General features: G+C 43.9%; 1 protein-coding gene across 1 annotated transcript in view; it reads right to left on the reverse strand.

Annotated features, from left to right (window-relative positions):
- Positions 1–8,949: 8,949 nt before the first annotated feature.
- Positions 8,950–19,840, reverse strand: part of IQCA1 (IQ motif containing with AAA domain 1) — a 112,678-nt gene continuing 101,787 nt past the window's right edge. The window contains exons 17-19 of the mRNA XM_049800273.1: positions 16,936–17,113; positions 13,488–13,726; positions 8,950–9,054 (exon numbers count right to left, since the gene is read on the reverse strand). Of these exons, the coding sequence (XP_049656230.1) occupies positions 8,950–9,054; positions 13,488–13,726; positions 16,936–17,113 (522 nt within the window). The remainder of the gene's footprint in view (positions 9,055–13,487; positions 13,727–16,935; positions 17,114–19,840) is intronic.

Below are 19,840 nucleotides of genomic sequence, written 5' to 3' on the forward strand. Positions count from 1 at the left end.
ACAGGCTGGAAACGCCGCCTTGGAAATTACAGGTTGTTGTTGTGGTGGGACGAGGCAGCCGGTTCTCAGGGTCCGGCCACAGCACCTGGACCATCCGTCACATCAGCAGCACCCAGCGGGGTGAGCTGTCAGCGCACTGTCCCCGCTGCCGCATGCCCTGCCCTCCTCCAGCTGCGACACCAAGGAGTTTCCCCGCTGAAGGTGGAGGGTGGCTTGGGGGGGCAATGGCAGGGGGGACAGGGCTTTGGGCTGCCCCTGCCACCCCCCCACGAGAAGCTTCGTTAGTGGGCAGAGGGGGATGCGTTGCCTGCTGGCGGGGGTGACACATGACCGGTGGGTCAGGGACATCCCAGAACCGGGAGCTTTGTCTTGGCGATGGAGCGGGGATGGCTTTGTAAGCCTAAAATGAAATGCTGGCTCAGGGCAGGACCCCGCTTGAGGGGCTCAGGGATGGAGGCATCTCCTGGCTGGGCTGGAGAAAATGACGCAAGGATGGGGCAGGTTTTTGGGCCATGAGGTGGCATCACGGTGTGCCTGCATGCGCGATCCCTCCAACCCACCCCGATGGGAGAGGAGGGCTTGCTCCCTGATGGGTGTTTTTAGGCTAATGTGGGGGGTAGGATGGGGGGGCCACCATGCCAGCGCAGGCTTCCATTGGGCTTTGAAATGATGCCACCGAGTCCCCAAATTTTGGGCTGGCCTGATGCATTTTCACGTTTCTCCCTACCCATCACCCACCCGAAGGGTGTTGCCTGAGAGGCTTTTCAGGAGCTGTCTGAGCAATGGCATTTGGGATGGAGCCTGTCTGAGTGCACCTTTAATTAGAGCAATTATGGGTGTAACTTAGCCAAACATTGTGCTGAGTGGGGGTATTGGCTTTGCTGGCCAAAGGGTTCATTTGCATGATTTTCATCTCCTCCTGCTAATCCTCCAGTCTATTCACCGCTCCGAGGACAGGATTGCACCCAGCCCTTCACCTCTTAGCAAACTTTCACTAGGCCTTGGCCCATCACACGGTATCCACTCTTATGGCTGATGCCTAGATTTTCCCTTGCTCTTCAAACAGCCTTTCTTGGTGTTTCTCCTCTTGTTTCAGCCCATTCTTTTTCCTCTCCATCTTTTTTTTTTCTTCCTGGAGTTTGATATTGAGTTATTTTTACTTTGGAAGCAAAAGTCCCACTCCACTGTGACAGCCTGATGTGGATGCTGGGACCTCACCCTGGACACCTGCTAGAGAAAATGGTGGAGGAGAACCAGTTGAGGTCCCCAGGCTTCATGACCTGCTTGCCCTGTTGGCTTTGCTAACTGGCCCGTTGCAGCAGCTGAGGAGTTTCTCCTGCTGTGAGGGCAGCAGTTGGTCTGGGTTTCCCATTTGCAGGTGATTCCCCGAGCCAGAGAAAAGCCTCAGACCCTGAGGTCTTTGGGATTTACTGGTTGGCTGTGGGCTTTGGGTGGTTTCTTGGGCAAGGCATTGCTTACAATAATTTTCCTTTCTTGTGGTCCACACACCAAGTACATCTGTGCAGAAGCCGTAGATGCTGCGAGGGAGAGAAGGTGAGTTCCTTGTGTTTGTGTGGGGTTTTTTTGGTTGGGTTTTTTTTTTTTTTTGGATGATAGTATTTGGTTGTCCTCTGCAGGTCCTCCTTGTTCCAGTTCCTTGCTCTCTGCTGCTTATTTTGGACTTTGGTGCCACTGTTGCCTGTGCTGTGAGATGTCCTTCACCCTTTCCCGGTGTTTGCATTAATCCTTGCCTTGTGCTGCTGCTGGTTGCCTTTTCTCTGATGGGGAAACTGAGGCAGAGTAGAAGACTAAAGCAAGGGAGTCTGAAGAGGATGTTAGGAAATGCCCTTTACCTTGCTGCTGGCTTGCAGCTGCCCTCCTGATAAGCAAACAGCCTTATTTCATGCTTCTCTTCCCCTTTGCTTCTGGGTGCCCTTTGTTGTCTTACTAATGATGACTTGCCAGTTCGAGCAACTTAAAGCATGAATACTTGTAAGGAGAGGGGCATCCCACCTATGGGAAACTACACAGCATTGGCATCGTTGGAAGTCGTGCAGAGGAGATTAGGGATGTGTCTAGCCTTTTTTCGGAGGACTGAGAAAACGGGAAAGGGTGTGGCATTTGCATTTCCCATCCTTTGGCCTTAAGGCTGCTGGGTAGGTGGGAGCAGAGCCTGGCAGCGCCCTGCCCTGGGACGGCACCTGGTTTGGGGGTGTCCAGGAGCAGGGTGTGAGCCTCTTCCTGCTCCCATGCTGGCACAACCCCTATTATTATTTTTTTTTTCCCCTCTGCCAAGAAAGAGTACTCTAGCTGAGGGCTGTAATGCCAAAGGCCAACCAAGGCTTTTGCAAGAGGCGACGGCACACAAAAATGGGATGGTGCTTGTTTGCTCTGCAAAAGAAACGGCCCTACTTTTGCAGCGTCCTCCCAGGGTAGTGGCATTTCAGCCTGGAGCTCGGGAATTTGCCAGAACCGCGTAGGCACTGTGCCATTGATTGCACCACGGTGGCCTCTGAAAAGCATCATCGGCTGGGGGCATCCCAGGGCAGTGAGCCAGGGGTCCGGCTGGAGAAACCCCTTCGCCTTTGGACAGCCTCACAGAAGCTGTGCAAAGCTGAACAAGAGCCCTAAATGATTTGGGGATTTTATGCAGCTTGTTATCTTAGGTGTAGGGTTTTCTTGAAATCCCAGCAAGAAATAATCCTCTTTTTCTGGTTGGAATAGAAATGGCTTGATGCCATGAGGCAAAAAATAAAAGGAAGATCTACCCGGTGCTGTGATGATTTGCAAGGCTAGTGAGAGACTACATAAGGCGTTTTCAAATAGACTCCAATATTTTCAGTGCTTAAAGAGGGCCCGACTACATGACACCTTTTTTGAAGCCCTGATTTACAATGGACCCAGGCTGAGTGCATTATAATTTGCTGCGCGAAGTGCCAAAGTCGCAGTACTTTCAATAATGAGGAGAGAAACCCTAATATGATGAGACTTTTTTTGGGTATTGTGTTTAATGAAAAGCTGAAAATGTGCTAATTTGTAAGTCCTGTTGTGGTAGTGGCATTGGAGGCTTTTGAAATGCATTACTGACTTAGGAAGTATTAAGAAAAAATGACATTTTGCTACTAGCAGAAAAGTCAATTATAATGTTTCCACACTTTAGAAAATTGCTGATGCAGGATGGGAGTTAATAGAACAGTCAGCTTCACTTTGTATTACCACATTTGGGGGGTTTTGCTGAGAAATGTTGGCTTGTTTTTTAATTTTGATGTCAACTTAAACAATGAGCTACAACAGGTGCCCTGTGGTTGGGACTTGTCTCTGGGGTGTGCTGGAAGGGGATGTATTCCCGTGGGCTGTTCCCACCTGGAGTTGGACTGTTTGCCAGCCCAGCATGATGCAGACTGCCCAGGACTGGGGTGAATTATCATAAATAAAGATTTAGCAGCATTTTGCAGTTGGGCTGATCTCTCCCTGATGGTGGAGGAGCAAGTGCCAAAGCGCTGAGGCTGGTGCAATCTGTTCCCAGTGCTTTGCAAAAAGCCCTGTAAATTTGTTAAAAAACGTTTAAACCAAGAAACTGGAGAAAACAGCTGTCCTTACCCACTGTGCTTTGGATGGAGCTTTTTTTCCATCTCCTGGAGAAGAAAACAGCAGTAAACTTTTCCTAAGCTCCTGGGGAATGGAGAGGCGGGAGCTCTGGGAGACTTGCTGCGGTAGCCAGAGAGCTTCAGTGCTGGTTGTAAAATCCCAGTACTGGAGGAGTCGGCTTTCAGGAAGGCAGCGGTTGCTCCCAATAACCCTATCTCTAAATCGGTACAGGCTAGCAAGGCAAAATAGTTCATGCAAAATTGGCAGGGATGAGATACAAGGGCTGGCACTGCTTTTAACAGGAGTTACGGTGTCTGATTAAAGGGCTTTGGCCACAGCGGCATAACCTGAGTGCTTGACATAAGCCAGGGACCTAATAATACTCAAGGCACATGGTGAAAGCATGACTTCATGGAGGCGGCTGCTGCCTTTTACCCAGCGAGGGCCATTTTCCCTCCCTCCTCGCTGCGAGGATGCAGCCCTCCTGCCTGGCTGCTCGGGACTGGGGCTGCCTCTGGCCAGCTGTGTCCCCAGGAGGTGGAGGCACCTCCCGCACGGATGCCAACAGGGATGGAGACTGGAATCTGCAAAGAGACTGGGGTAGTGGGAGCTCTGTCCTGGGCCCTTGGTGGGTGCTGTAGAGCAGTGTAGAGGTGATGCCTCAGGACTTAAGGCTCCACTTGGTTTTGGTTTCTTATTCATCCTATTCCAAGCACTATGGTAAACTGCTTGTTTCTCAGGCTTATTGATAGGGTTTAAATCAATTGGCAGACATCTCATCCGAGGCAGGGTATCCCCTACACACCTGATATTCTGATTATGGCACTTTTTTTGCCTTGGGGCAAATTGGTAGCAACTTATTTCCAACTGTAGCAGGTCTGTCAGCCGCAGCCTGAGTCTCTGCTGTGGCTGGTTTGGCTGATGCCCAGGTGATGGGGATTGGGGTTTATTGGCATTTTGGGGAGGCAAAGGTGATGAGCGGAATTTGTACAACAGGGGAGGTGGGCAAGAATGGCTCCCAGGTGCTTGGATGGAGGCAGGGTGCTGGGGCTCCTTGCCCACCACCAAGGACCCTGCAAAGCTGGCACTGAAACCTGGGCTCCTGCTCCAAGCATGGCCTCAGGGGCTATATTTAAAGCACATTAAAATCCACAGGAGGGGTTATGCCAAGACTTTATTGCCTCTGGGAGAGTGAAGTCACACTTTGTTCCCTCTTTCTCGGCTGTTCCTCCCCAAGTGTTTCAAAGGGGGGTTCCCGCTTGGTGTGGTTAAAGCAGAGAGATGGGGAGTGAGCAGGAACACTTTTAGAAAGTCATGTCATATGTAGTTCTCCTGGGTTTGGAGGAAGCAATTAAGCCAATTAATTTATTGGTAAATTATCTTATGATGAAGTACAAAATAACTGCAATGAAACGCTGACATTCACATTAATACCAAATTAGTTACTGTATTATGACTGTTCTTACAATGAATGCCCAGTAATTTAATAGTAATGGGACATTTAAATAATTTAGCCGATAATTCTCTAGATCACTTACATATATAAATGAGTGTGACAGCTTCTTTCCTCAACTTTGCTGGTGCTTCTGGATTACCTCCTACCACCACACCAGGAGGCAAAGCAGCCTGGCACTCTGCCATCTCTCAAAACTCATCTCTTGCTGGAAACTAAGTAGGGGACAGGGTGTAGCAAGAGGGATTTTCCTCCCTGGTCAGATTTTGGGATTGCTGTGGCTGGAAAGCAGAGCACAATTGCCTTGCAGCTGGGCTTAGCAAAGCCACAATCTCTCTTTTTTTTTTTTTTTTTTTTTTTTTTTTCTGTAGTGAAAGATCTCTGGGTAGAGACGCCCTACTCAGACCTGGTAGAGCATCTCTAGCAGCGTTGCTTGTAAGAGCACTGTTAGCCTCACAGCGGGACAGGCGTTGGAGGTCCAGCTAGGGCTGCTTAATTGAATAGTTCAGCTATTGATACCGAAATTACTGTGTGTTGGCTCTGCTTGATGCAACAACTTCATTTTCAAGTAGCTGCACTTTCTGTAATAATAATTATAAATAGCATTAAAATCGCTCCTCATCCTTCCTTCCCCACCTCCCACTGAGAGGGCTCTAAAGGAGAGCGAGGGCTTGGCAGCTAGACAGGGCACAGTTTGTCTGCTTTATTGCCTCTTTGTCACCCCCCTGCACCCACGGAGCTGTTTGTAGGTACACCAGCTGTGGCTTCCAGATCTCCATGGCTGGGGGGGTGGGGAAGAAAGGCAGCTTACGCTGAAAGCAGCCACTGTTGCAAGATACACCTAAAGGCTAAATTGCCCCAGTGCTTTTTTCCCCCCCATAAACTGGTGAATACTGGAGAAAAACTGCAGGCTTCTGCCCTGCCAAGCACACCTGGGATGGTTAGAGGTTCATTCATCCTTTCCGCATGGGGTCGGAGTCATGCCCTGGAGATGGATGTTGCCAGTCAGCGTGTTACTTTGCTATTGAGATTGCACTGAACCTGCTGAAATATTAGTTAATGGGCTTGCTTACGTCCAACCTAAATGCGGTCTTTTCATCACATCACATTCTGCTGTCAAACCTGTTGTGGAGAGGAGTATTCCACTGTCGGCAAGATTGAGGATGGAATTATCCAAATTAGTTTTCTTGCAGATGAGAGCAGAGATGAGGTTTTTAACACAAACCCTGCCACATCTTTGGAGAGTCTGGCTTTCCTCACTGAGGGTGAAGTTGAAGAGTACCTTTTAATTTGGATGTGCTGCCAAATTTGGGAAGCCAGCAGCCTGCCACAAGCAAGCGTCTGCAAAGAAAGAATAGAGAAAGGAAAGCCAAAGTTTGTAGCTGCTCTGCTGCAAGTGATTAAATCCAGGGGCTGGCAGCTCATACGCATGGAGTCCCTTGTGTGGGTCATGACAAGGCTCCAGCAGCTGGATTACTGCTGGGATGGTTGGGGGAAGGACTTGTGTACACCAGAAATATCCTGAGGTGTAGCACACAGGAGATCCAGTAAGCATCTCTTTTCCTGTTGTTTGGATCGCCTTGGCAGGGCTGGAGATGCAGCCTCAAGGTTGGAAGGCTGAAATCCATGGGAGCCCTGTACTGGACAGCAAAATGTAGCCACAGAGGACCACAAAAAGCCCCAGTTGGGGTGGCTCTATCCTTTGTGCTGTGATAGCATGGCAGCCTATTCTTCCCCCGGGAAGAAAATTCACTTTATTAACAAGAGCCATCCAGTTCCCTCTGCTGCACTCAATGATATGATTGTTTGAATCATTTTCTGTGCCATTAGTTGCCTGTAGGAATCTTTCTGGGCTTTTGTTCAGACTTTGCTGTTTCCAGGAGCATCTTTTTCCATTGGATTTCTTCTTAGGAGCAGGAGAGGCTCAATACGATCCCCTTTGAGCAAGCTTTGTTAGAGTAGGTTTTTGGGTGGTCTTTCATCTTTCTGCAGGGTTTCTGTCCTAAAACATGTTGTGTACTGACACCCTGGGTAAGAGCGTGTTTTCTACAAGTCACTTGCCATCATATTTTTGATGAAATAACTGTTCTAGTAGGGGAAGCCAGGGGAGTAAGGGGTTGGGATAGTACTAAGATGCAGAAATTTTTGAAATGTGATCATTACTTTTTATGTAGAAGACCTATCAGTAAGATCTTAGTAAGCAGTGAGCAGTGCTAGACTCGGAGTGAATTGTAAATGGCAGAGTATGTGTGATGTGCTGTCCTCAGCCTGCCCTTCTCTAAAGGCAGGTTGGCCTGGTCTGGGCTGGAGGAAACCTGAGCAGCTTCCTACAGCAATGCAGCCCTCCTCTACTTCACAGTCTGTCTATAGAGAAGGTACAGAGAGGTCCTTTGACTCCCTGGGGATGATGTGCCTTGTGTTTCCAGTTAAAATAGGTATTGTGAGTTACCTGTTGTCAAGTCAACATAGGTAGGCTGCAGTTAGAGGTGAAAACAGGTATTTGTGGCTTTTATCTGTAGAAGACTCTGGTGAATGAGATCCTGCACATAAAGGTGGTGCTGGCTCCATCAGTGTCATGTAAGATGTTCCAAAGCTTTAGGGTGTTCTAACCACTGTTTAGAAATACCTTGTCCCCAAAATTGCCGATTTGTGCGCAAACAAGATTGCCTATCAACTGAAACACTATCAAATCCTATCATGGACCACTTGGTGCATTGGCATTGTGTTTCTGAGACAGTTTAGTTCCCTGCACTTGCTATTTGTGATATTTTGATATTAGGCCTAATGCACCCTGTTGAGTAGGAGACACTACATCAAAGCATAAGACCAGGAAATCTCTGCCTCCAAGTGTCTTAGGTCCTTCTGTGCAGAAGACATGCCTGCCACAGAGCTTCAGGTTTTCCTGCTCAAGCACACACAAAGAGCTGCTGTGGTCCCACAAGCTGCATCTGCGCGTGGCTTCATGCGTGGGGTCTGAATGTGACGGGGCAGACTTTCACCAGTGGGCTACTTAAACAGAGCTTGCAGGACTGGATTTAGAAGAAGCTGAAGCAGGTCTCTGGATTGGGTTTAACGCAGCATGAAACAGCCTTTTAGAAAGCTCAACAGGCCTATTCCAGATTGCCATTACAGCTGCTGCTTTGCTACACATGGGGTTTGTTTTAAGCAACAGATACATTGCTATTGTGCAAACAAAGTAATTGGGCACTGTCTTCTATTGCAAAATAGACTTTCAGGACATCCACCAAAATGAACACCACCTGACTGCTTTGCTTTTGTGCTGCTTATTAATGTTTTCTGCTAAGATCCATATGTATGAATTTGTCCATGATAAGGCATCAAAAGGTGAAACAGTGCTGGTCCTCATGTGACTATGTAAATATTCAGCTTGTGGTAGATTGCATTAAGTGTCTTATAATCCATCGCAATTAAAAAGCAGTCTTTATAGCTGTAATAGTTTTATTGAGAACTGTAACACATTAGACCTACAGATATATAAAGCAGTTAGTTTTATAAAGCATATAGGATATTAAAGTAATGAAAGACATTAATGTGACATCAATTTTTAAGGAGAGTTACTTGCTGAAATAAATGAGTATAGCCTAAAAGTTGATGGCATGTTACAGTCCTGAGTAATGAACCCTTCTGCCCCCTAAAATCTCTTAGAATAAATAATGCTTGAGCAAGTTAGTGGTCATTAACTCTTTATCCTCTGAGAGCTACTTGTCACATTGATGTCTTACCTGATTTTTTTTAACTTTTAAAAATTCATTCAGAAAGTTGTCTTTCCTGGAATAGCTATTAACTTGGGGTGTACTATTCTGACATGTCTGCTTTCCTAATGTCTTCCTCTTTCCCATGAAGTAGAACTGTGGCTGGTATTGCCAGATGCAAAATTCTTGAGGAAGTTAGTTTTTCCTTTTTCCTTTTTTTGTTTTTCCTTTTTCTGCTTTCTCACTGTCTGCCAGAGCTTTGATGCGTGCTTTACCCAGTGGTGTCTTGGCATACCAAGCCTGGAGAATCAAAAAGCATGTGTATGTTTTATTAAAACTTAAAAAAAAACCCCCAACCAAACAAACCCCCCAAAAAACCAAAAAACATTTAAACTTTTTACTAGTACAATCGAGCATTCCTTAAAAAAACCGCACCTCTTAAAATCCTGGCTGGCTTGTGGAGAAGCAGAAATGAAATCCTCCCATCTCTTGAGAACATTATTATAACAAGAAGTATAGCAATTGCTTGCTTGAATTGTGTCTCATTAACAGGAATACTTAGCTGGGCCATTTGTGTTGCTATAGTTATGGAAATGTTAGAACTTCTATGATCAACCCTATTTCCGAGGCATATAGCTCTTGTCAAAACTCCCTCTGGTCTGAAACTTGGCAATAGACAAAGCATATACCTCTCATGGCTCTGCAAATCAATCCAGACAGTTTTTATTTCAATGAGAGAGCTTAAGAAGCAAAACAAACCCCGAACATTAAAAACCTGTTTATTGCTTTCAGATGCCTGTTCACAGTCCTGTGACTTGTAAATGATTTTGGTATAGTCGCTCTGCAAACTTGCCAAGCTCCTGGACTGCAATGTCAACAAGGCAGTTCTAGGCCATGTGAAAATAATGTAAAGTGAAGGAAAAGGCAATGCTTTAAAGTTAGTAGTGTGCAGGAATTAGTCTTTCCCCATATGTACGTACAGAAACCTTTATCAACAAAGGCCTGCCTACACCAGAGATTAAAATGCCACTCGGTGTTGACATGATTGATAAAATACCTTCCATCTTGACTGTATTCATCCATGTGCTGCCCCAGGAATGAATGTTTTTCTGCTGACCACAGACCACTATTTAATGCCACAACAGTGACTCCTCTGCCCTTTGATTGGGCCCCTGTCATCTTCACCCTTCTTACCAATGCGGCATCCTGTGAAATCTGCCTTTTCCATATGATCCATCCAAAATGCTGCCTCCAACTTGAGCCTGGTAAGGCTAGCCCTAGGAATTTGCCTTGTCCAGTTTCCCAGTATGTGTTACAGACAGGCAGTAGTAAGAGAAGTAATTGGGAGAAGAGGTATTGGAAGCATATAGGGAAGAAAACCCCTTGATGTTCCTCTCCCGGCCTCAGACGGTCCTTCCTGGTGTCATGCTTCTTAAAGGCTTCCTCCAGGTCCCAGAAAGGGGCTGATGACAGGCACCCTATTTGGATCTCTTGTCTGGCAGATTAAATACTGTCAGCAGGTAAATGAAGTCTGAGAGCTGTCAAATGTCCAGCTGGCTGCTGGGCAGCCCTAACCCTGATCTCTGCTCTAATTGCCTGAACTAGCTAAGCAGCCCTCCTCCAAGAAGCCTGACTCCACAGATTAAAACATCGTGCAACCTCTCATGCATCCACTTCTAAATGGTGTCATGGGAGGTGTTTAGGGGGAACCCCTGAGCTTTTAATGCAGTGGCCTGGGCAATTGAATTTTGCTGTCCTAAAGATGGTTTTGGGCCAAGCTATTTCTGTGGAAACGGATCCGGGGGAACGGATGCAGGATGGGGTAGGAAGAGGTCTGGACATGGTTGTTTCTGGCCCTTCACATGAGTGGGGTAGGAAAGACAAGGTGGTGGTTGTGACTGGTGCCTCGGGGAGGAGTTGACGTCCCCAGGAGTAGCTAGCAGTCAAGCAATGACTCTGGCCTTCTGTGCGTGATAGGCCATGAGGCCACAGAAATCCTATTTCCCCCCAGGTTTGTTGTCTTGGGTATAATGCTCTCCAGGCTTTAAGTGCAAGATGGAAGGAACAACAAAACCCTGCCAACAGCTTGCTGGGACCTTGGTAGGGTGGAAAGCGCTGTTTGGTGGGTGCAGACTAGGGAGATCATCTTGCTGCCCACTCTGGGTTGCTGATAAAGGGCTCTGCACATGGCATGAGGAGCTGAGTGACTCGTGATGGCTTCTCTTGTTCTCTTCCCAGTCCTTTGTGCATATATTTCAATGCACAAAATTAATCTGCCTGTTAGCGTGCGGTAACGGCTGCTTTTCACTCTTTAGCTAGTGGAACTGCTATGTGGGATTAATGAAGTCAGCTCCCCAGATATAGTTAAAATAAAAGTAGATTTATCACTAATGCACTAGCATCTGAACTGGAGACATAAGTTACTGACAGTAAGTGACTGATCAGAGTTAAAATGTTTGATTATTGGAGGAATGATGTCCACAGTCTTTGGTATGGGTTTTCTTACATATTATACATATTTTGTACCAGTCACTGCCAGGCAGAGCTACTGTGCTAGTGGACTGCCCCTTGCTCCTCTTCTAGGACTACTGTTATTTTTGTGTAAGGATTTGTATCAATCACTGGTGCAATAATTTATAATTTAAAAAATGTCCATGTATAATTGGGGCAGAAATTTGAGTAAATTGAATGAAGAAATCGCATTATCACAAATTTTGCATTATTTATATTCATTTTGGATCACTGGCAGAATATAAATGTCAAACAGGGAGATTCATGTTTCCAGTGAATGGAAATCAAAGATTCATCACAGTGCTAATCTTCACTTTGAATACCGCAGTTTAGCCACCCCACTTCAAAAAGGACAAAGCAAAGCAACAGAAAAGGTCCAGTGATGGGAACGATCAGAGGCACAGGAACAGGGGCTTCTGTGCAAGAAGAGATGAAGATGATACTGGAGTTAATTAATGCACGAGTCCATTTTGACAATCCTCTTCCCCTGTGCCATATTACAGGTGCTGGGGCAAGATTCCATGACATTTAAGGGAAACAAATTTAAAATAGATAAAAAGAAATACTTTCTTAAGGGCTGTAATTAATGCAAGGAAATGATTGCCATGGGACGCTGAGGATGGTATCATTTTAGCCGTGTTCAAAATGAAGTGCTGCCTGCATACTTTATGCTGTACAAAACAGGCACATTTATAGTAAGTGGAATAGTATTGTCAAGTTAAACTCACACTAAATACTAGCTCTCATGTTTCAGGGTAAAAATGGATTACTACTTGGAGCTGGGAATGATAGGGGTTTTTTTTCTTTGCTGCAATACTGAACCATTAGCCTTTCCCTGAGGAAAGATACTGGTTTAGATAGGAAGCATGAGGAAAAAACCGAGTAATTTGCCAAATATCACAAATGCTGCCTATGTTGAGTGAGCCAAATGGCTCTAAATGGAAATTGGAATGTATTCAACAGGGCTGGGAGAAATATGCACTATCATCAGGTTAGCAGTGGAAGAAGACTTGGACAAAATTGTGAGAAACCACATCCTGTTTATTGTGTGAGGTGCTGTGGGGATTCAAAAGCAGGGGGATTCAAAGAGCAAAATGAAAAGGAAACCTTTCAGCCAGGAGAACTGGATGGTTTATAAGCAGGTCTGGGTAGGAGATGAGGGGGTATGGGACTGAGAAAACCCTTTTGTGGTCTCTTGGTACACAGCAGGGTTTTCCTCTTTGGTGGCCAAGGCTTTTACAAGAGTTTAGTAGGCTTGAAATGCCTTAGTCAAGTGTTGTACCATTTTTTTCTGGGGCGTCAGTGCTGCTAAACTGTAGTGTTGCATTCAGCTAGTTCAAGTCCAGTTCAGCTGTCTCTAAGCTACACCAAAGTCACTGCAGTAAATAAATGGTAGACCTGTACGTAAGTCCGATTAAACTGTTCCTATCAACAGGAAAACCAAATGCAATACAGTGAAAGCAGAATTAACCACTACATAAAGATAATCCTTGTCTAGGGAAAGAAAGAGTAATTATTACTGAGCTACATGTGGAAAAAAAGTAGTTGTTTGCAGGGTGATCCATGTATATTTGAGGTACATGTAATGCACCTCAAATGCACTAGGTTTTGCCTTCAGGATTTTATAGCCCTGAGGGTGGGAAGAGGGATGGAGTTTGAGGCAGAAACTATTTTTTTTTAACCCTGAAATGAAAACTCTTATAAGAAAATTCTTGTTTAAAATAATTTAAAATAAGGGCTTAAAGCTTGATCCTTATGTGGAACACCCTGCAGACCTTGCATGTCCAGGGTTTTTTGCCTTCTCAAGATAATACAGCCAGGCTTGCTGAAGATGTCAGCTCTGAAAGAAAAAGGACCAATGCATTGTACTAATGGCACCTGCATAACTGATCCATGCCTGTGAAGGTCGCTCTGTTCAACATGAGCTGGGTGCCGGCAGTAGGTTCAGCAAAGCAGTATGCCAGGCGTGTTGCCTGTGCAGAGTTGCTGCCTGTAATAATGACTGTTTGCCTGGCATGTCCAGCTGCCCATTGGCCTGGGCTGCCAAGCATCCCAAAATGGGGGAGATGGGTGTTTGGTGCCGTTGAGCCATACATCATCATTCAAACAGTGATGTGCCAACCCATCAGCGGAATTAGCAGGTCTCCAGAGCAAATATGCCTGGACAAGGACATGGCAGGGGACGATGAAAGACAGCCAGTTAACATAGCTCTTAATGTCACCTTAAATGTTTCCTCCTCCTCTTTGTACACTGGGTCCTGTCTGGCCAGAGAAGTAATGAATTCGGCAGTCCTCAGTGGCTTTCTGGTCATCTGTAGGAGGCGTAGCTCGCTCAGGACAGCCTGCACCGCCTGGATGATGTGTCCTTGGGTGAAACCATCAGACACCTTTGCTAGGCAGCTTATGTTCAGCAAGTTGGTGATTGCTCCACCATTCTGCAGGATGATGTGTTTCCATAACACTGTTCATCAGGACCCAGAAAAAGAGAGAATGCCAAAGACATGCATTAAGGAAAGCAGGAGAAATATTTTTGCATTTTGAAGCTGAAGCAGGAAAATAAGGGGTATCAGTCAGGAAAGCCAAGACTCAAATCTTCCTTGTTTGCTGTTTCTTTTGTCTGTAGATTTCCAGTATAGCATCTGTTCTTAAACCATTAGTGATCATTTGTTGGCTACCAGTCAGTACTTTTCAGAAAGTCTTTAAGGGCACATAAAGTGAGGTGGATATGTGTGTAAAAATGGAAAGAACTACTTAAATATGCTTGTGTGTATACACAGAAAAAGAACCTGTCCAGAATGTTCCCTTTTGGGTGTGTAGAGTTAAGCAGCTATATTAACAGCCTGTTGTTATTTCCATGACCCTGACTTCTGCTGAACTGAGGGCTGCTATGGGGACTCAATGTCTGGTTTGGAAGCCAAAGAAGCCAAAAGCTTCCAGCTATGCAGGCATATCTTGAGAAGGCCAGGTGTAAATTTCTGTGATTGGCATTTTGCTTGTTATTTAAATGGTGAACCTGTTTTTATCTTCTAGCTGTGAACCTCTGTGACGTGAAGGTTTTCTTAATGTTTGTGAAGTGCCTGAGATTTTGCTTCCCAAAATAAATTAGTAGGAGTAACAACACTTCTTGTTTTATCCTAAAGTAATGGTCTGTCTCAGAGAAGCTTAGTAAAACTTGCATGCCATCTCACTATGCTTTCTTTTGAAGCCTTATATGAAAACATGAGGAAAAAATAATTAGCATTATGGATAGAGATTAAAAACGTTCTTGAATGAAACAATTTGTGATTTGAGTATCGTGTGTTTGAACACTCATATTATGAAAATGTTAGGTGGAAAGTTAATGGTACTGGATGTTGCGGCACTCATGTAATGGAGAAAACCTGCCTTATTCTTCCTTCGATTGCGATGTCGATACTATGGACTTGTGCCCATAACTATTGACAACTTTGTAGTACATTTTCCACTCAGGCAAATTGTGATCTTCCACTTGAATTATATCTATGCTCAATAATTATTGGCTGAATCACTAATTCATAAAAGAGGAATTGATGCACACAACAGTGAGCACTACTTCTGTGCAGCCATATATTGTGTGCCGCAGGCTGCAGGTAGGATCATGCGTAATAGGAGGTACTAACTTGCTGGGTGATTAATAGCAAGAAACCAGTATAGGATAGTGAATCTTCCACTTTAACGATTTCCATTGTATGTTTACTGTTTCCATCGTGCATAGATTGGAATATTCTGGTTTGTAACAAAAGGGAGGGTTGTAGCAGACAGGTAGCTGTGCACTGTGGCTATTAATGTTTGTTATGTTGTGGTTTTTCTGTCAAAACAAGTTTCTTTAGTTCTCAAATTGGGTGTTGGCACTGAAAATTGTCAAGAATGGGAGGTGAGTGCTCTGTACTGTAAAGATCATATTTCCATTGAACTCCAGGAAAGGTTGGAGCTAAAGAGCAAGCCAGGCACTTTCTTAAATGGGACAATGTTGAATAAGTAAAGCTACAAGTTTAATCTGCTTTAAAATGTCAAGAGTTAACTTCTTGGGGCATTCTTAAGTTTGCAGTTGAAATCCCTTTAGCTGGCCCTTTTTTTTTTTTTTTTTTTTTCTCTCCAAATGAGTGGTGAGAATCCCAGAATGTGACAGTTCAATCCCCAGAAGCAAACACAGCTAAATTCAGCTGCTATCACCTCCGTTCTCTAGGTCTTATTCATGTCCCTTATCTGTTAGCAATTTATCAGAGCTGTAACATAACATGAAACACATGTTAGCTTGCTTAGAGACCATTTCCCATCCACACTATGAAAATTATTGAACGTGGGAGAGATTTACAATGTGCTAGGCAGTCAAAACCTGTCTTGAGCTTGCCCAAACATGCATCTTCTTAGTACCTTGGCTGCCTCCATGAAAGGCAGTATGAAACTGGACTTCACAATACAGTTGCATGATTTTTGTAATAAGGTGACTATGCAGAGCAATATTGTAGTCAAGGTACAATTGTGTAGCAAGGTCCCTGAACTGAATATGGTTTCCTTTACTACTGGGACATGACCTACTGGATCAGTGGCATGAAGGGAGCCTGTTTTCCTTGATGTGGTGATCAATAGAGATATTCATGCTAGGAGCTGCTGGTAGGAGAAGCGCACTATTGAGAGTCCTAACTTTAAGTGTTTGGTGCCATTCTGAATAGCCCCAAACCTTTTTTCCATATTATCTTTAGACTGAATCTAAACAGCCCTTCTGTTCATGAGTTACCCCATTCAGACTCCTTAGTACCCTGGAAAGTGTATTAAACCACATGATACCTGTGATTAAACCACAGGAAAAAAATAATTTATATTTCTGGGAACAAAAGCCCTTCTACCAGCCACTTCTGAAGGATGTGGACAAACGACCATTTTTCTTGTAGTAATTGATGCACATTATTAAGCTTAATTGGGAGCATTTCTTCTCAGTCGATGGTGAGCTATTGCAGGCTTCCAAGGTGATTCAAATCTGAAAACAAACTTGCATTCCTGGAAGTTTGTCTCCTTCTAGCCATGTAAATTGGTCTAATAAAAGACACTGTTTTCCTTACAAGCTTTGAGTCTCAGCCTATGGGGTATTCAATGAATTTGTCAGACTTTGGGAGGGCCTGTCTATCACTGTAAACATTTGATAGACTAGACATGCAAAATCTTGGACGCCTCTACAATTTCTCTCATGATTTGTAAATACAAAAATGGAATCTGATAGCAACAAAACTCAGTCCTCCAGACATGGCTCTGTTTATGGAGAGGTCCCGAAGTATATTGTATGAGAACTACATAGGAGTAACAGAAATTCGGAATCCCTGTGTAAAAAAATAAAAGCTTAAAATAGAAAATGGGCACTGAAATAGGATCTTATCCTTCATACAGGGGAAAAACCAGCTTGGGCTGAACTTAGTGCACACTAAACTCATGAAAAAATGTTAATCACTGCTGAACAGTATTTTAAACTCTTCTCACAACTTGCACTTCTACTATTTGATCTTTGGGGGTAGCCTGTATGAGTATTACCTAAATTTTCAGGAATTGAGATGTACCTGGGGTATGAAATGAGTTTAAAGTTAGTTCTGAGGATAACCAGACAAAATAAGCATGGATTTTTAAACAGTAGTAATCATCAGGATGACTTGAAATACTTGCCAAATCTTGAAGCGTAGTCAGGCCTAGGAATCAGAATGATTTTTTGATAAACTTTGCAGAAGGATTTAAGATTAGCATCGAAGGGACGGTTGGTTGTTCCCACTAGTAGCACTCTGTCCTGTGCTTTCAAAGCCTTAAGGAATTTGGGGAGGATCTTTTCCAGTCGTTTTGGGTTCATCTTCAGCATGTACATGCAAATACAAGGAGGAAAGAGTAGTTACTAATGTGGACAGTTGAGTTAACGAGGTGTAGTTGTAGACATGCTACATGCAACAGGATTTTGTGCTTTTAGTAGTCTAGTTGCATTTAGTATAAGCAGACTAGATGCTGAACCTGAGTAGAAAGCCTCTGTCTTCTGAAAGTCAGGTAAACACTTGATTTCTGCTTAGGTATTTGTGGGTTTGTGCTAGTGCCTTTCACTATTGAATTTGCTGGTCCTGTTACTGAAAAGCAGGAAGGAAACAACTCATTTAAAGAAGGAAATACTGATTTCCAGTGCAAGGACAAATATTGCTTGGACCTGTGCACCTGATGAACCTGAACAGATAGAAAAATTGCCAGGGTATGTAACCTGGTCTGGAATCCTCACAGCTCTTGGAGGTTATGGTCTACCAACTCCTACCCATGGTTTAAATGTGAAAAATAGACTCCCTAATTTTCACTGTGATTTTTAGCTTGCTGAGGCTCTAACCTGAGGACACAAGCTCTTTGAACTAAGGATTCATTTCTTTGCAATAATTTACTATTCAACTTTATAACAAATATTTAACTACTATTTACAGAACAGATGAGTATCAAGCAAAACCTATTATTGGATAGTTATGTTTGATAATGTTCAAGTAGGTATTGGTTGGAGAAGCTTAATCAAATTGCTGTGGTGTCACTCTACTGTTAATAAAGCTGTAAGTGAGTAACTGTGTTAGGATAGTGTCAGAGAAGTCTAATGATTTGGAAGCCTCTTTTCAGAAATGACTGAGACTTAACATCCAAGTCACCAACACCCACTTGAAAACTTTATTCTTTAAATCACCTTGTAGGTTTTTTTTTTGTTTGGTTGGTTTGTTTGGGGTTTTTTTGTTTGTTTGTTTTTGATTTTACTATATAGTAGGCAACTACCTGAGAAACTTGAGCTTCAATTTCAGATCAGCCTTCCTTAATGTCAGTAAGGAAGAAACTATGTCCTGCAAACCTTCTCAGCTGTAAGGCAATAATAAACACCTGTGAATCTATATTGCATGTACAATCTTTGTGATCCAATGTTTCTGTTTTCTGCAGTAGCAGATGGCTGACAGAAAGGAGACAAAGCTCTGTTCTTTGGAGTGAAAGCTATGGAGGACCAGAAATTGGGAAATCAATAAGAAATCCCCAAAGTCTTGGGGTAGAGTCACACAGCAATTTTCTAGCTAAACTTGTCTTAATTACAATATGTCTGTTTTATCTTTCTTTTTATTCTCATGGTCATACTATGCATCTTCCTAAGTTTGCCAGTTGCTTAATCATGATAATGAGTTGAACATGTCTTAGCACTGGGGCTTAGGTTCTACTTTGGAGCACGGGCATGTTGCTTGCCTGGACAATGCATCCAGCTCATGCTTTTGCTCTTGGATTAACTATTCTTGTGGCCGGCCATTACTCAATGCCAGCTGCCATCTTTTTATCCCCTCCTTGTCATGCCTATGCACCCAATGCTCCCAGGAGAGCGGGATGCCTGCGCTTGCTCCCAAAGAAGGTACCTTGTAAGCACAGTAGGTCTGCCCTAGAGCAAAGGAGAAGCCTTGGCTTTTCTCTTGCTCCGAAAGAAAGGATCTTGCTCTGTCCAAACAGTATGTTTGCTGTCCCAGATCACAAGCTCTCATCCAAACTTTGCCATTTCCTTGTTGGGAAGCTTTTGGTAATGAACTTTACTTCTCTGATGATTAAACAAGCTGCTGTTACATATCTACCTTAGAAGTTTTAGCCAATCTTGCCACCCTTCCTCTGCCAGGGAGATCTGGTCACAGCAATGACTGAAATGTGGATTTACTTTGTTTTTAACACATTTTTATGCTGGCTAAATTACTCTCTGTGATTTATATATAATCTGTTGCTACTCATAGGCTTCAAGATTTCCTCCTCTTCATGTGTATTGGAAGGAAGTACAAGTGTTCTCCAAGATGTTTCGAGACATCAATATTGCTAGGAAAGTGAGAATTATCAAATTACTTTAGGTTTGGAGGGGCGATGGGTGGGTAGAGGCATCCCATCTCACTGAAATGACTGATAGAAGATAATAGTTGCTTCAAGTGACACATGGTGTTTTCTGGGCTTGCAGTATATCTTCTGCTAGAAAAACTGACTATCAGGAGACGCAGAGAATTTTTAAAACAACTGTCTGACTCCTAATTCACCTCTTACTCGTGAAAATAAGTCCTAATTTAACCCCTGCATTTAGAACTTTAATTTATTTGGGTGATAAATGATATTCATGGATTCCCACTGATCTAGAGTTGGTTACAGCCCATGTTCATTGCTCAGCTTGTAGGAATCTTAATTTTTCAATTTTAAATGATTGAACCAGTATCAGAGACCGAGCTAAACACTTACTCTCAGGTTAAGCCTACTAAGCCAGACTGGCATTTATGTGTCAGCAGCTCCTGTTATGCTTGTGAAACTAATGTGCGTCCATAGTGCACACATTTCAGGGTTATGTCCTGAAAGCTAATAATACCTCCTTCACTTTGAAAGAAATGTGCCAGTAGCAAGAAGGGCTGTTGAAGAGGCAAGCTATGATTTTGGCTATCATGTGGACCTGAGCTGGAGAAAAGTGGGGTGGACTGTGAAAGTGACCCCTATTTGTTTAACTATGAGTAGCTGAACTGCTTCCACATCACCCTTGGCAACTGGGTTTACCATAATGTAGTTGCTA

The sequence above is a fragment of the Accipiter gentilis genome, chromosome 1 (assembly GCF_929443795.1).
Source record: "Accipiter gentilis chromosome 1, bAccGen1.1, whole genome shotgun sequence".
Taxonomy (NCBI): Eukaryota; Metazoa; Chordata; class Aves; order Accipitriformes; family Accipitridae; genus Astur; species Astur gentilis.